The sequence below is a fragment of the Toxorhynchites rutilus genome, chromosome 1 (assembly GCF_029784135.1).
Source record: "Toxorhynchites rutilus septentrionalis strain SRP chromosome 1, ASM2978413v1, whole genome shotgun sequence".
In the NCBI taxonomy this organism is placed as follows: Eukaryota; Metazoa; Arthropoda; class Insecta; order Diptera; family Culicidae; genus Toxorhynchites; species Toxorhynchites rutilus.
Genome location: NC_073744.1, coordinates 65,822,047 through 65,838,545, shown reverse-complemented (window position 1 = coordinate 65,838,545; position 16,499 = coordinate 65,822,047). Strand labels below are relative to the sequence as shown.

General features: G+C 42.7%; 1 protein-coding gene across 1 annotated transcript in view; it reads right to left on the bottom strand.

Moving 5' to 3' along the window:
• LOC129761884 (uncharacterized) overlaps positions 1–16,499 on the bottom strand; it is a 144,585-nt gene that overhangs the window by 26,039 nt on the left and 102,047 nt on the right. The window contains exon 5 of the mRNA XM_055759714.1: positions 16,116–16,476. Coding sequence (XP_055615689.1) covers positions 16,116–16,476 — 361 coding nt within the window. The remainder of the gene's footprint in view (positions 1–16,115; positions 16,477–16,499) is intronic.

The window sequence follows — 16,499 nt, the reverse complement described above, 5'->3', positions numbered from 1 at the left end:
TCAAAAACACTGTTTGTCACTGCCTTGTAAATTCACTTTTGGACGCCTTTGGTTATGCAAAAATCAAAACAATGTTTCGAGTGCAGCGAAAAAAACTGTTATTTATATAGAGTTTCAAAGACAAAATTTAAAGCCTTAATTTTTCATCAAATACACTATTTAATTGATTGAACAAACTGCACGATCTTACACATTAGATCCTAAATAGTACGTTTACAGTGGAAAACTTATCAACTTGTTGCAATTCAACGAATTTAAACAGAATTTTCGCTAGAATTGTTGTTTTAATATTTGCATATCCAAAGGCGCAATAAAGTGAATTTGAAAGGCAGCGGCAAATAGTGCTTTGGGGTTAGAGGCAGTAACAACTAGAGATGAAACGGATACCCGGTAACTATCCGGTATCCGGCCTATCCGGCCAATAATTGCTATCCGGTCGGATACCGGATATGTGAATAATAAAATTATTTGTTATTAGCGTTAGATAAATTATAACATCATTCACACGTGATTAAAACGAAGGTATTATTACTGACATATCAAAATTGTTATTGAAATTGAATTATTATCAACTCATATCATCAACGATTTATTTAGCTTCATCGCTTTCGTTTCGTTTAACAGCTGTTGAAGAGCTGCAATGAGCTGTTGTTCTCAGAAGATTTGTCTCAAGATATTTGTTGTACACCCATACCTCGCTTTGCGGCCTAGATACGTTCCACGAAATTTGGCCGCAAAGTGAAAACCCGAAGAATCAATTATTCTAATACAAATTCAATCAGATCGGTTCCAAATTTGTTAAATATGTAACATGGTTTATCATTCAAAATGCATTTTATCATTTTATTTTTATTTCATTTGAAACAATAATTAAATTAATTTAAATTTCAATCAAATGTGTGTAGTTAATATAAACATAAAACATGCAATATATACAACATACATACATAAAAATCAACAATAATCTATAAACGAAAATGAAAAAAACTTCATCTTACATGGAATGTGTGTATGTATATATACCTAATTTTGTTGTTGCTCAAGTTATTGTTTTTCACTTCTGTACAAAAATGATTTTTGAACCAATCCTTAATTTTTTTTTTGCCGTTAAAACGAAACATTTTAGGGCATAAATCGAAAACGTGCCTAAATTTAAGTGGGCCGTTATAACGAAATGCCGTATAAAGAGCGGCCGTATAGCGAGGTATGGGTGTATGATGATTTTAATTTTGACGATTTTTTGTCTGTTTGTTTACGTTTCTAGAACTCCTAAATGGTCTGACTTGAACCTCGGGTCTAAAAAGGTTGCAATCAGATAATTTTGAGCTTCTTCTAGGTAGTTAAAACGACCTCTCCAGCGTTGAAAGATGTTCTCATACGAAGTAAGTTCGGTGTTCTCTGTGCAGTCTCGCCCTTATCCAAATACTTTTTTGATACAGCAACATGCGAAAGTATCTCGAATATATGAAAACTCAACGCACTTCTCCACCAAGCCTAACAGTTGTTGAGTCTTCAAATTAGGATTGGGCGATCTTTATAGAAAGATCGATCTTGACGAATCGACATTCTAAGCAGCGTAGGGATCGATTCACTGATTAAATCGGTACAAAAGAATCGATATTTGAAAAATCGAAAGTATTTTTTCAAATTTATCTGCTTATTTTATGTGAGTATCGTCTTTTTCTCTAAACATGGAATAAAACAAATTCATGATTCTATTTAAAAATCAAAAGCAGTTTGATTTGCTTCTCAACATGAACACAGAAAAAAAATTATCTCCAAAAAAGTGTAGTGTTTTCCCACAGCATTCATCTTGTACCATCATGGAATCATTAAATAGAATAAATTAATTGGAAAAGCATAATTAGAAACTCAACAACAACCCTTAGTAGCTCTCGCTAGTTCTGATCTTGTCAGAATTTGTACGGAATTAAATTGAAGAGTGATCAAACTGACTTTGTTAGCAAGCGAAATGAAGTGCTTCAAAGCGGTAAAACGTTGTCATTATGTTTATAAAATTTGTCAAGCGATCTTTGGTGAGATTAAAACCGATGTTTACCAAATTTACAAAAAGTTTGTCTTAGATAAAAAAATCTAAATAAATCGATTCCCTTATTTCATAAAAACGTGACCTGTTTTCAGATTTGGCACTCTTTAATGAAATACGTAGTTCTACGTCAAAAACTTCTGGAAAAAGCAAAAATTCATTTCCAATGGAATGCGAAGGTCGGTGGCTCCACAGTCTCCTGATGTTGGCGAGCTCTGATGGAGACTACGCAATGGTCGAAGTACGCTAAACAAATGTTTAACAGTTTAATGTTTAACATAAATTCTCTTTCACCGAGTTTGATTTGTTTTTATTACGCTCCCGTTTTCAAAATTATTTCTACCGTGTAAACAACTACATATTGATACACTCGCTGTGCAATTTAACAACTCGACGATCGCGAATGCGACGATAGTGATATATTGCTGTGATCTATGTTCTGAATCCTGCAAATTATCGTTTTTGTGGAATATCATCTGCTCAACTTTGTTCAATACACAGTGCCATTAACGCACTCGAGTCGAGAACAATAATAAAGGTTCCCTTTGTGATCTGTTCTCCACATCAACCTTTGAACCTCTTTTGCGACTATGGCTAGAAGATGTGAAGCTAACCCGTGTTTTACGGCATCTGCTCGCAGCAGTAAAATCGCATGCTGGAAATGCGATAAATCGTTCCACGCGATGTGTGCTGGTGTCTCGGGGAATCAAATCAAAATGATCCGTGACTGCTTTGGTGCTGTATGACTGTGTCCGTCTTGCCATAACACCAAGGACTGTGCAGATCAACTAGCCTCAGCATTTGAACTTATTTCCGAACGCCTTTCTTCTATCGTTCGACTTATCAACGCCCAGATCGATGTGACTCGCTCATTGTGCCGCGCTTATGGTCAAAACATTCCTCGTTCAAGTTGCTGCAACCACGCTCCCAGAATTGGTGCTTCGAATGATGCACGCACATTCGAAGAAGAAATAAACGATATGCAACTTGAGTTTAGCAAAGTTTTCAACTCCTTCGTCGACGATACAAATAATCTTGTCCAGACGAACAACAATAAAAAAAGGAACCGTACTAGCAGTTTCTCCTCTTCACGCGTGGCATCTGGTAGAATCGAGAAAAAAACTAGAGTCGATGCGTCTGTGGATACATCCGATTTAATCAACCTGACTCAACTTGTTCCGATTACTCGGTCTGGCACTTCAGACTCACTGTGTCATCCTTCTTCATCATCTTACGCTGCTGATAACAATCAGACGAGTCAAAATAATGCTATGAATCCTGAAATTGCATCGCCTCAATTACAAAGAACATCGCCACCTACACCTTCAGCTAGCGGTTCTACAGTTCGCGACACCACTAGCAATCTCGGAAGTTATCCACCTGTGCCAGTTACATCATCTTTTCTCACAGGTAATGTTCATACAAGTATATGTCCGGCCGAAGCCGGTTATGTTACTACACCACTGAATAGTGATTCACAACTGCAGACATCAACAACATCAGCAGCTCGCCCCACACCTTCACGGCAAAGAAATTTCAATAGAGGACCTGTACTCGACCATCATCCTGACATTATAAGCGCAGAAACAACATTTCCACTGTCTCAGTCAACGACTGCTTGCTCAGTTATTCCATCATCAATCGCAAGTAAACTCACAAAAAGATAGGATTTACTTCGTTCGCAACGCTTTTTCGCCATCCATTCCAATGCTGTCCATCGCTCCTCCAGCAAAACCAGCTAAATGGTTTTACGTAACACGTTTCCTGCCTAACGAAGAATCCGAGATCATCGTACGATACATTTCTGGAAAATGCAATTGCGATTCCTCCCTCATCAAGTGCCATAAATTAATGCGCCAGAACCAGGATAATAGACCAATATCTTTTGTATCATTCAAACTGAATGTACATGAGTCATTGGAAGGCCCGGTTAATTCAAAAAACTTCTGGCCGAACGGTGTTTCGATATCTTCTTTTTTAGATCGACCACCAGTGCGAGCCCGCCGCAACTTCACCACTCCCCAATTGCAACAACAACCCAACGAATCTCAAAGATATCCGAACCAACACTCCAATTCAAATGCAACCTCCTGTCATACAAGAGTCGTTACAAATAAGCAGCCACTATCAAAGAGCTCCGCCGAGACGAGTGTGAACCTCGTTCGTGTAAATAAGCCACTACTAGTGTATTACCAAAATGTTGGTGGGAAGAACACATGAATCATCGAGTATCATCTTGCATGCTCAGATATATCTTATGATGCTTATGCTTTCACTGAAACCTGGCTCAACGAAAACACTATATCGCAGCAAATTTTTGGACCGACCTATGATGTATACCGACGTGACAGGTCGTTAACGAATAGCAACAAACGCATAGGTGATGGTGTGCTTCTTGCCATTCGTTCGGATTTAAAATCTCGTGAATTACAACCTCCAAATTATTCAAATTTAGAGCAGATATGGGTTGAAGTATCATCCGCAAATCAAACTACTTTCATCTGTGTCGTTTACTTCCCACCGAATCTGATCAATGATCCTGAAATTATCAACCGTCATATGACTTCACTCACCTGGATTACATCCCGCATGAAACTGACTGAATACATTATCATACTTGGAGATTTTAATCTGCCAGGTATTGCTTGGTCTAAAGGAACACGAGCTGATTTATTTCCTGATTTATCTCGTTCCACAATTAGCGCGACAGCTACGAAATTGCTTGATGAGTATTCTACTGCAGGGTTATGTCAAATTAATGATATTTCCAAAGATAATAACCGATTTCTTGATCTGTGCTTCGTAAGTAATGAATTGTTATCCAAAATAATTGTTGCTAGAGCTCCCGCCGCACTTGTAAAAACGTGTCGGCATCATCCTCCACTTCTCGTGTCGTTCATCAAGTCCAATACAACCAATTTCACGAATACTGCAGAATCATTCTATTATAGTTATCAGTACGCCGACTTCACATCGATGAACCATTTCCTCAACGCTTTGAACTGGGATGAACTATTGATTCAACAGGATGTTGATGCAACTGCTGCGAATCTTTCTCATGTACTTTTATATGCTATAGACCAATTTGTTCCGAAGAAACGAAAGAAAGTTCCTGTCCACCCACCATGGTCCAATTCCAGCCTACGACGCCTGAAGACTATTAAGAAAGCTGTATTAAGAAGATTCTCGAGATACCGCAATGATTTGTGGAAATCTCGCTATGTTACCGCAAGTAAAAACTATAGAATCTTGAATAAGAGGCTCTTCGGCGAACACCAAAGTCGAGTACAACGTAAACTGAAGCTTAATCCAAAATGCTTCTGGAAACACATAAATCTACAGAGAAACGAGTCAGGGTTGCCATCTGTTATGACTTATGAACAGGAAGAAGCCTCTACGATTCCTAGCATTAGTGATTTATTCCGTCGGCAATTTAGCCGTGTTTTTGTTGATAATTCAATCAGCGACATTCTCATCCAAAGGGCAGTTGAAAACACGCCAGTTTTACTTGAAATTGGTCCTCATCCAATCATTGATGCAATGACTGTTCTCAACGTTTGCTCAAAACTAAAAGCATCATCAAACTGTGGGCCTGATGGAATTCCATCCATAATCTTGAAACGCTGCTCTGCTAGTCTTTCTCTGCCATTATCAACTTTATTCAACACCTCTATTCAATCCGGAATTTTTCCCAAAACATGGAAACAATCATTTGTATTCCCTGTATATAAAAAAGGCTGCAAGAGGAATGTGAAAAATTATCGTGGAATTGCTTGCTTATGTGCTATGTCCAAGCTGTTTGAGGCAATTTACTCGATTTCATGCACCATGCATGTAAAAATGACATAGCAGAGGAGCAAAATGGATTCGTACCTAGACGTTCCACGTCCACGAATTTGTTGCTTTATACATCATTCATTTCAAAAACGCTAGAATCCAGATCCCAATTCGACGCTATATACACGGACTTCTCAGCTGCTTTTGACAAGATCAATCACCAAATTACAATTGCTAAGCTGCATCGCATCGGGTTCAATGGACCACTACTGCATTGGTTGGAATCATATTTGACTGGTCGAACAATGAGCGTCAAAATAGGTGACTTCATATCCTCCCCTTTCGACGTAACATCAGGCGTTTCACAAGGAAGTCATCTAGGACCATTGATTTTCGTACTATATTTGAACGATGTCAATTCTGTTCTCAAATGTATGAAGCTTTCATATGCTGATGACTTCAAACTCTTCGTGCGTGTAAATAACCGTGATGATGCGACTTTTCTACAGCGACAGTTAGAAATCTTTGCCAGCTGGTGTGAAGCAAATTGTATGTCGCTGAACTCATCAAAATGCTCTGTCATCTCTTTTTCTCGCAAACACACAACGATACAGTACGATTATGAGCTTTTCGGATCGGTACTCAACAGAGTCACATGTATAAAAGACCTGGGAATTATTTTCAGCGAACATATCGCATACGCAGTCTCAAAGGCTTCCAAGGCTCTTGGATTCATTTTCCGCACTACTAAACACTTTACGGACATACAATGCCTTAAGGTTTTATACTGCTCTCTGGTTCGCTCGATTTTGGAGTACGCTTCGGTCGTCTGGGCTCCATATTACCACAATAACATACAAAGAGTGGAGTCTGTGCAGCGTAAATTTGTCCGTTATCCACTGCGTCGTCTCCATTGGAATGACCCTCAAAACCTTCCAAGATATGAAGATCGTTGTAAGCTCCTGGGTTTGGATCAGCTATGCGTACGACGTAACACAGCTAGAGTTGTTTTCGTTTACGATCTCATCCAAGCCAACATCGACTGTTCTGGATTGTTAAGTTGCATTACTTTCAACGTCAGAAGGAGAAATCTGCGTAACCACGAATTTCTTCGCCTTCCAACTGCACGAACTAATTACTCTCACCATGAGCCTGTTGCTAGCATGGCTCGAACATTCAATCGCCATTTTGAAAACATCGATGTTCATATATCAAGGAACAGAATAAAAAATCGTCTTAGACAAGCTCAAACGTCATTCGTCTTCCTAAGCTCGAAGCCGCCGGACGGTTTTATATCGTTATCGTCCATCGTTGAAGTGATACCGTTATTTTCGTAGCTGGTGAAGTGAGTGTTGGACACTAACGGGATTCCCTGTGATTCATTGAAGCAGACACAACATACGAGAGGAAGAAACCCTGCACGCGAGCGCTGTGTGCTGGTGTGTTATCGCCGTAGCACCGTCTTCGACATCATCACCGCGTGGTGCGATACACGGGTTCAGCTGTACCGAACGATCAACACGCAGCACCGTTATAAACAATCCGCACAGGTCTGCATAATAAGTATATAAATTAATAGGTTAAGGTTATTAGGTTAAGGTTAATATTAAAAAAATATGCAAAAATTTTAAGAAAGTGTACATCTGCCATTTTAAATGGCAGAAGGGGAAGAAAGCGTTGACATGGATATCGAATCCACTGTCTCCCCCTCCCCAGCTACGGGTGCTGGGAAGTCGATTAAACGCGTTCCCCCCTCAGAAGATGTCTCTTCACAGGAAGAGTTAACTCACCTCAACAAGCCTCCCTCAAGAAAATTTGCAAACCTTTCCTCTTCACCCCCTCATTCTCCCGCTTCCGTTTCCCTCAACTCCCGAACTTGCCTCCCAGCCCTACTGATCCCGCTCCCGCTCAACAATCGACCTCGACCTCCCCCTCAGTTGCTTCCTCTCCTCGTGTCAAGGTCTATCCAGAAGATTCACCTGGAGCTGGCCCATGGGTTGTTTTTTTCCGGCCCAAACCGAACGGAAAATCCATCAATGTCATTCAGGTTTCGAAAGATCTGGCAAGATATTATTCCTCCGTGGTCGAAATCTCTAAGGTTAGACCGAACAAACTGCGTGTTGTCGTGAGTGATCGGAAACACGCAAATGCAGTTGTGATCGACGAGAGATTCTCCCTAGAGTATCGTGTCTACGTGCCGTCCCATGACGTAGAAATCTCGGGGGTGATAACTGAAACGGGTCTGACGTGTGAAATGATAAAGGAAGGAGTTGGTAAATTTAAAAGACTCCCGTTGGTGGACGTTAAAATTTTGGACAGCCGCCAACTAGGGAAAGTATCCCAAGAAAAGGGAAAAACTAAATTCACGCCGTCAGACTCGTTTCGAGTAACTTTTGCTGGTTCCGCTCTCCCTGACTACGTCATGGTGGGCAAATTAAGACTGCCTGTGCGACTCTTCGTGCCAAAGCCCATGACTTGCCAAAAATGCAAGTCAGTTGGTCACACTTCAGATTATTGTGCCAACAAGGAGCGCTGTGCCACTTGCGGAGAGCAACATGAGGGGCAATCCTGCAGTGCGACTGAGCATAAATGTCCATATTGCGGGGGATCCCCACACGAGCTCTCAGTTTGTGAAACTTACAAGAGTCGCTGGGAGAAACAGAAGCGCTCTTTGAAGGAACGCTCGAAACGCACTTTTGCGGATATTTTAAAGGGCGCTTCTCCACTGGCCCAACAACAACAACCAATCATCACACAAAATATCTTCGCCACGTTGCCCGTTGACGAAATGGAAGCGGACACAGCTAACGGGGGCACACCGTTCATTTTCCAAGGGAATCCCCGGCGCAAAAATGTGACCACTCCCAAAGTTCAAGGACAAGCCCCTCCGGTTATACCCTCTGTTAGCATGCCTAAAAAATCGAGTGCAGCGGACAAGCAAAATCAGGTTCCTCCTGGCTTCCGTGGGAATAATTCACCTTCGAACGACCCAGCACTCGAAGGGACATCAAAAACCCCAACTGTCCCTATTTTTCCGTCCAGCTCAACTCCCCAATCGGGATTTATAAAGTTGACTGACCTTCTGGCTCAAATCTTCACATGCTTTAATGTTTCCGACTCCATCAGAACCATTGTCATTTCAATGCTTCCAGTATTAAAGACAATTTTGCAACAATTGATGCAAACATGGCCCCTCCTTGCAATGATTATCTCTCTTGATGTCTAATTCAAATAGAGAGGTCGGAGATATCACTGTTTTACAGTGGAATTGTCGTAGTCTTATCCCTAAATTGGATACATTCAAATTTTTAATTCATAACTTCAATTGTGACGTTTTTGCTCTGTCCGAAACTTGGCTTTCTTCGCGAGATGATATCTCTTTCCACGATTTTATTATTATACGCTTGGACCGTGTTGACAGATACGGAGGGGTGCTATTGGGGATCAATAAGTGCCACTCATTTTTTAGAATTGACCTTCCACCTATTGGGGGGATCGAAGCTGTTGCTTGTCATGCAAACATCAGAGGCAAAAACCTTTGTATTGTCAGCTTGTATTGGCCTCCGAGAGCTGCGGTTAGCCGCAAGCAACTTGTTGACATGTGCTCACTCCTTCCTGAGCCACGATTGATCTTGGGAGACTTCAACTCTCACGGAACTGCCTGGGGGGGACAGTACGACGACAATCGTTCATTGTTGATATATGACCTTTGTAACAGCTTCAATATGACCGTTTTGAACACTGGGGAAACAACACGTGTACCTAAACCTCCTGCTAACCCAAGTGCTCTTGACCTCTCGCTTTGCTCGAATACACTATCGTTAGATTGCAAGTGGAATGTAATCCAGGACCCCAACGGCAGTGACCACTTGCCAATCAAAATTTCCATCACCATTGGTTCGAATTCTTCTGAATCTATAAACATGGCATATGACCTCACAAGACACATTGACTGGAAAAAATATGCTCTAGCCATCAATTCCAGAGATGGTTTGCCTCCATTGGAGGAGTATAACTTCCTTTCTCGTTTGATATATGACAGCGCGGTTCGCGCTCAAACGAAACCCATCCCAGGCTCCACTTTTCGTCAAAGGCCTCCCAATCCATGGTGGGATAGCCAATGTTCCAAGCTTTATCAGGATAAATCGAACGCATTTAAAGCTTTTCGGAAACGAGGAACCATTGAGAATTTTCAAACGTATTTGGACCTTGAAAATCAATTTAAAAACTTGATCAAAGGGAAAAAACGTGCTTATTGGCGAAATTTCGTGGGAGGTTTGTCACGAGAAACGTCAATGAAAAAATTATGGAAAGTGGCTCGAAACATGAGAAATCGCTCTTCATCGAATGAAAGCGAAGAATATTCACATCGATGGATTTTTAATTTTGCACGGAAGGTTTGTCCCGATTCCGTTCCTGTGCAAAAAATTGTTCGAGATATACCACAAGATAGGTGCGATCTTGATTCCGAGTTTTCGATGGTAGAATTCTCTCTTGCTCTCCTTTCTTGTAACAATTCGGCTCCAAGAACGGATAGAATTAAGTTCAACTTGTTAAAAAACCTCCCTGATGTGGCGAAACATCGCTTGTTGAATTTATTCAATCGGTTTCTGGAGCATAATATTGTTCCAGATGATTGGAGACAAGTGCGAATAATAGCTATTCAAAAACCCGGAAAACCCGCGTCCGACTTCAATTCGTACCGCCCAATAGCAATGCTGTCTTGTATACGGAAATTGTTGGAGAAAATGATCTTGTTTCGCCTTGATCGATGGGTTGAAACGAATGGCCTACTCTCAGATACACAATATGGGTTCCGCAGGGGCAAGGGGACGAATGATTGTCTTGCGTTGCTTTCTTCAGAAATTCAAATGGCTTACGCCGAAAAAAAACAAATGGCTTCAGTATTCTTGGACATAAAGGGGGCCTTTGATTCTGTTTCAATAGAGGTTTTGTCAGACAAATTACACTCTCGGGGTCTGCCGCCTCTGTTGAATAATATGTTATATAACTTGCTTTGTGAGAAACAGTTGAACTTTTCTCACGGGGATTCGACAGTAAATCGGGTCTCCTACATGGGCCTCCCCCAGGGCTCATGTTTAAGCCCCCTTTTGTACAACTTCTATGTAAGCGACATCGACAATTGTCTTACACAAAATTGCAGCCTAAGACAACTTGCAGATGACGGAGTGGTGTCTGTCGTAGGATCAATCGAATCCGACCTGCAAGGACCCTTACAAGATACTTTGAACAATTTTTCAACCTGGGCCATTGGGCTAGGGATCGAATTCTCCACGGAGAAAACAGAGATGGTGGTTTTTTCTAGGAAGCATAGACCAGCAAAACCAAAGCTTCAACTTTTGGGTAAACCGATCACTCATGCTATGTCATTCAAGTATCTTGGGGTCTGGTTCGACTCCAAATGTACTTGGGGGGCCCATATTAGGTATCTGAGTAAAAAATGCCAACAAAGAATAAACTTTCTCCGTACAATTACCGGCACATGGTGGGGAGCCAATCCCGAAGATCATATAATGTTGTATCGAACAACTATTCTCTCAGTGATGGAGTATGGCAGTTTCTGTTTTCAATCAGCTGCCAAAACACATCTCATTAAACTCGAGCGAATTCAGTATCTTTGTCTCCGTATTGCGTTGGGATGTATGCCCTCAACGCATACCATGAGTCTCGAGGTTTTGGCAGGCCTACTCCCACTAAAAGATCGCTTCAATTTATTATCTCTTCGGTTCCTCATCCGGTGTAAGGTTATGAACCCATTGGTGATCGGAAATTTTGAGCAGCTTATCGAGCTAAATTTTCACTCCGGATTCATGAGCTCATATCATGAATTCATCTCCATGCAGGTTGATCCTTCTTCGTATACTCCCAACCGTGTTTGTTTTCCTGACTACATCAATTCCTCTGTACATTTTGATCTGTTCATGAAGGAGAAAATCCATGGAATTCCAGATTATCATCGATCGGGGATCGTTCCTACGATCTTCAATGCAAAGTATGGGCGTGTCAATTGTGATAATATGTACTTTACTGATGGGTCCACTATAAACGAGTCCACAGGATTTGGAGTGTTCAACGAAATTTTTAGCACCTCCCACAGTCTTCAGAATCCTTGCTCTGTGTATATTGCTGAATTGGCAGCAATACATTGGGCGCTGGACAGCGTCGCCTCACGACCTGTTGAACACTATTACATTGTAACGGATAGTCTTAGCTCTGTCGAAGCTATCCGTTCAGTGAGGCCGGAAAAGCACTCGCCGTACTTCCTTGAGAGAATACGAGAAAATTTGAGTGCTTTAACCAGACGCTGTTATGTCATTACCTTTGTCTGGGTCCCTTCACATTGCTCAATTCCGGGTAATGAGAGGGCTGACTCATTAGCAAAGGTAGGTGCAATTGAAGGCGATATTTATCAGCGTCAAATCGCTTTCAATGAATTTTATTCTTTAGTCTGTAAAAATACCATCGCTAACTGGCAACGTAAGTGGAACGAAGATGAATTGGGTCGGTGGCTTCACTCGATTATCCCTAAGGTTAGCCTCAAACCATGGTTCAAAAGTCTGGACTTAAGTCGGGACTTTATTCGCACCTTCTCCCGACTCATGTCCAATCACTGTTCGTTAGACGCGCTACTCTTTCGTTTTAATCTTGCCGATGGCAATATCTGTGCTTGTGGCCAAGGTTACCACGACATCGAACACGTTGTTTGGTCGAGCGAGGAGTATCTTGTTGCCAGATCGAATTTAGAAAACTCTCTTCGGGCTAGAGGAAGGCAGCCCAATGTGCCGGTGAGAGATGTGTTGGCTCGGTTAGACCTTGATTACATGTCCCAAATATATGTCTTCCTAAAAGCTATCGATCTTCGTGTGTGATTGTCCTTATATCCTTATATTCTCCTTTTCCTTTTCCTTCGCGAGAAATCAAATCCCTTCTTACTAACAATAGAATAAGGTGAAATGTAAATACATGTTAGATATAAGATAGGCTTAAGAATTGAGTATGATGAATGTGAGTGCGAATGTGAGTGTGAACATTGTCAACATATCCTTATATCCCATCCTTTTCCTGAAACAAAATGTCATCCTTCTAAACTCGAGCAAGCCGCGAGTAATCGGTTCTTTACTTCATTAACATTAGAATTAATAAAAAATGTTTATGTATACTTGTGACTATACAGATAGGAGTTTGACTCCTTTAAATATATGTAACTGAGCCTGTAAAAATTTTAATAAAAAAATAAATAAAAAAATAAAATAAATTTAATAAAAAAAAAAGCTCAAAGCAGCATAATTACCGCCAAAGTTTCTGCTCACTGCGAACAGCATCACATCATCGCAGAAGAGCAGAAAGGATGCAGGAAAAATACGCATGGCTGCAAAGACCAGGCCATCATCGACGCAGCCATAGTCGGCCAGGCGGTATATAACCAGCGGAACCTAAGTATGGCCTACATCGATTACAGGAAGGCTTATGACTCCATACCTCACTCGTTTCTCGTCCGGGTATTGGAGCTCTACAAAATTGATCCCGTCGTCGTTAGGTTCCTGCAGCATGCGATGAGGCAGTGGAGTACGTCTCTGCACCTCAGTGATGGGGAAAATGTGTTGCAGTCTAGAACGCTGCAGATAAAGAGGGGGATATTCCAAGGCGACTCTTTCAGCCCGCTTTGGTTTTGTCTGGCACTGAACCCCCTCAGTAGGACGCTCAATAGAAACGGTCATGGCTATAAAATAAGGTATGGCGACGGCGCCCACGAAGAAGTGACCCATACCTTTTACATGGACGATCTCAAGGTCTACGCTGATTCACGTCAGCGTCTAGGTGTAGCTATCCGGGTTGTCGAAGACATAAGCAGGGACATCTGTATGGAGTTCGGCCTCGACAAGTGTCGCTGTGTCCACCTGCTGAAAGGACAACTTACCGAATCCGGAGGCTACGAGGTCTATGACGGCGAGTTTATAAGAGACATGGTTCGTGGCGAATCCTATAAATATCTTGGATTCCGACAGCTCACCGGGATTCGCCACTCCGACATCAAGACGGAGCTGCGAGACAAGTTCTTGAGTCGAGTGAACTGTGTCCTGAGGACTTTCCTCAACGCGGGGAACAAGGTACGCGCGATCAACACATTCGCGGTTCCCCTGCTGACCTTCAGTTTTGGTGTAGTCAAATGGAGCAAAACTAACCTAGAGGACCTTGAGAGGAGGATGAGGAAAGCATTCAAAGAGGCCGGAATGCACCATCCTCAATCGGCACTGGAGAGAGTTTCACTACCACGCAAAGAAGGGGGACTTGGAATCGTCGACATTTCTGCACTGTGTGTTGCCCAGGTACGACAACTGCGCGAGTACTTCGCAGAACGCGCCAACCAAAACGCGCTATACCGGGCTGTCTGCGCCGCCGACAGAGGATACAGCGCTCTGCACTTGTCGCAAGCGGAGTACCAACTCAACTGCAATCTGCAGACAGTGGAGGAGAAGATTGCAGCTTGGAAGCAGAAGGCAGTGCATGGTGCCCACCCCCATCAACTGGACCGGCCACACGTCGACAAGGCCGCATCTAATCTGTGGCTAACGCGTGGTGAACTCTCTTCAGTAGTAGAAGCCGACATGATAGCCATCCAGGACAGGATAATGCCGACGAGAAACTGCAGGCGGTGGTGACCGGAATAAATCGCCACAGTAAACAACTGCAACAGAAACAACCGCTTAGAAAAAGTGTAGTAGGCTAGAAATATTTGGCGCGGGAAAAACATCATGTGCCTCACATTTCTATTATAAATTTATTCTCTTGTTCTCGTTTTTCGAAATTTATTCTGAGGACAATGTAATGGGGACGAAGTCCCCATTTGGCGAGGATAAGGAATCGAGGCGGCCCATGCCGCCAAGATGACGCAATCCGAGTCCACCGCCGACCCGCCGTCGGAAGCGGCGGTGTCTCGCACGCAAACCTGGGATCCACTGATTGCCCGGTTAGTTTGAAACATAGGATACGATCCTTTAGCAATGTCCGACCGAGCTCTAGCGAGCGTCGGACGGTATACGTCTGCCCGGGGCGTTACGTTTGCCTGGGGCGATACGTTTGCCCGGTTAATTCTTGTTTTGAAATACAATACCGCGCCACAATATTTATAGCCTACTACACATTTTATAAGCGGTGGTTTCTGTTGCAGTCGTTTTCTGTGGCGATTTATTCCGGGAACCGCAGGCGGTACGTCTGGCATCAAGACGTTGATGACATTTGCCGGATGTGCCATCAACCAGGTGAAAACATAGAGCACATTATGGGAGGCTGTCCCGTTTTGGCCAACGCAGCCTACACCGAGCGCCACAACAACGTGGCCCGTATTGTTCATCGACAACTGGCGCTCCAATGTGCTCTACTGGAAGACAACGTACCAAACTACCGGTACCTGCCTGCACCTGTCCTGGAAAATGACCGTTTCAAGCTGTACTGGGATCGCACTGTTCTGACCGACCTCTCGATCCACCACAACCGCCCAGATATAATGGTTTACGACAAGAGCGACCGCAAAGTCACCATCATCGATGTCGCTATTCCACTAAACCAGAATCTGGAGGAGACCCACGGTCGCAAAATCTGCAAGTACCGACCATTGGCCGTGGAGCTCAAGGAACTGTGGGGGCTAAGGGAGGTCCCAAGAATTGTTCCAGTCGTTCTCTCTGGAACTGGAATTATCCCGAAGACACTTCTGGAAGCGCTAAAGGTGTTGAACATCGAGAAGGAATTGGCCGGCATCCAAAAGTCGGTCATCCTTAGCACCTGCGCGATTGTCCGACAATTTCTCGGTCAGGACTAAAACAGCACGAGCATGCAGATACGTGCATTCCGCAGAGCCTAGTCCCCCTTTGGCATTCAGAAGCCCGGGGGCAGGTGAAAATTCTGGCTAGGTTCGCCTAGTTAAGAAGTGAGATAAGTCTGCCAAAAAGCTCAAACGTTATTAGGTTAAGACAATTAGTTAAGTAGTTAGTATCATTAGGGTTCAATATCAACCTGTTGATAAATAGTTAAATAAATAAATAAATAAATTGAAACAGAGCATTGATTCTGATGATAGAACCCAATGCTTATGAAGCGTCGTTTTTAGTTCTTTCCATTATGAAATGGCTACACAACCACACAACTTTGATTGATTTTTAATAAACCTTCAACTACTAAGTATACTACATTTTTTTCTTTGTTTCTTTGCTAAGGGAGACTTCAAATCATTTGATTCATCCATCTCCGTATATATACAAATATTATACCTTACCTACTGAGCTGCGCCGAAATCAAATTGCTATAGGGCGCATACTTGGCCGGATTGGCGTACATGAGACAGACCAGTTTCTCCCGGCACGCCTCCTCCGTGCTGGATGGTCCCATCTGGGCAAATACGGCGTCCAGCCGGGACAGTAGTGGGCTGTAGAACGGGTCGTAATTAGTCAGCAACAAGCTACTACTGGGGATGTCATGGAAGATCTTGAAATCATTCCGCTTCTGCTGACGATTGTAATCGTTCGCGGAATTTACGTACGTTACCCGTCCACCGCCAATGCCCAGCCTCGAGAGGGCCGCATTCGCGTTGTTGGTGTCGTACATCAGGCTGTAACTCGTCCCGGATGGTTGAGAATCTAAAACACAAGCACACAGTTTA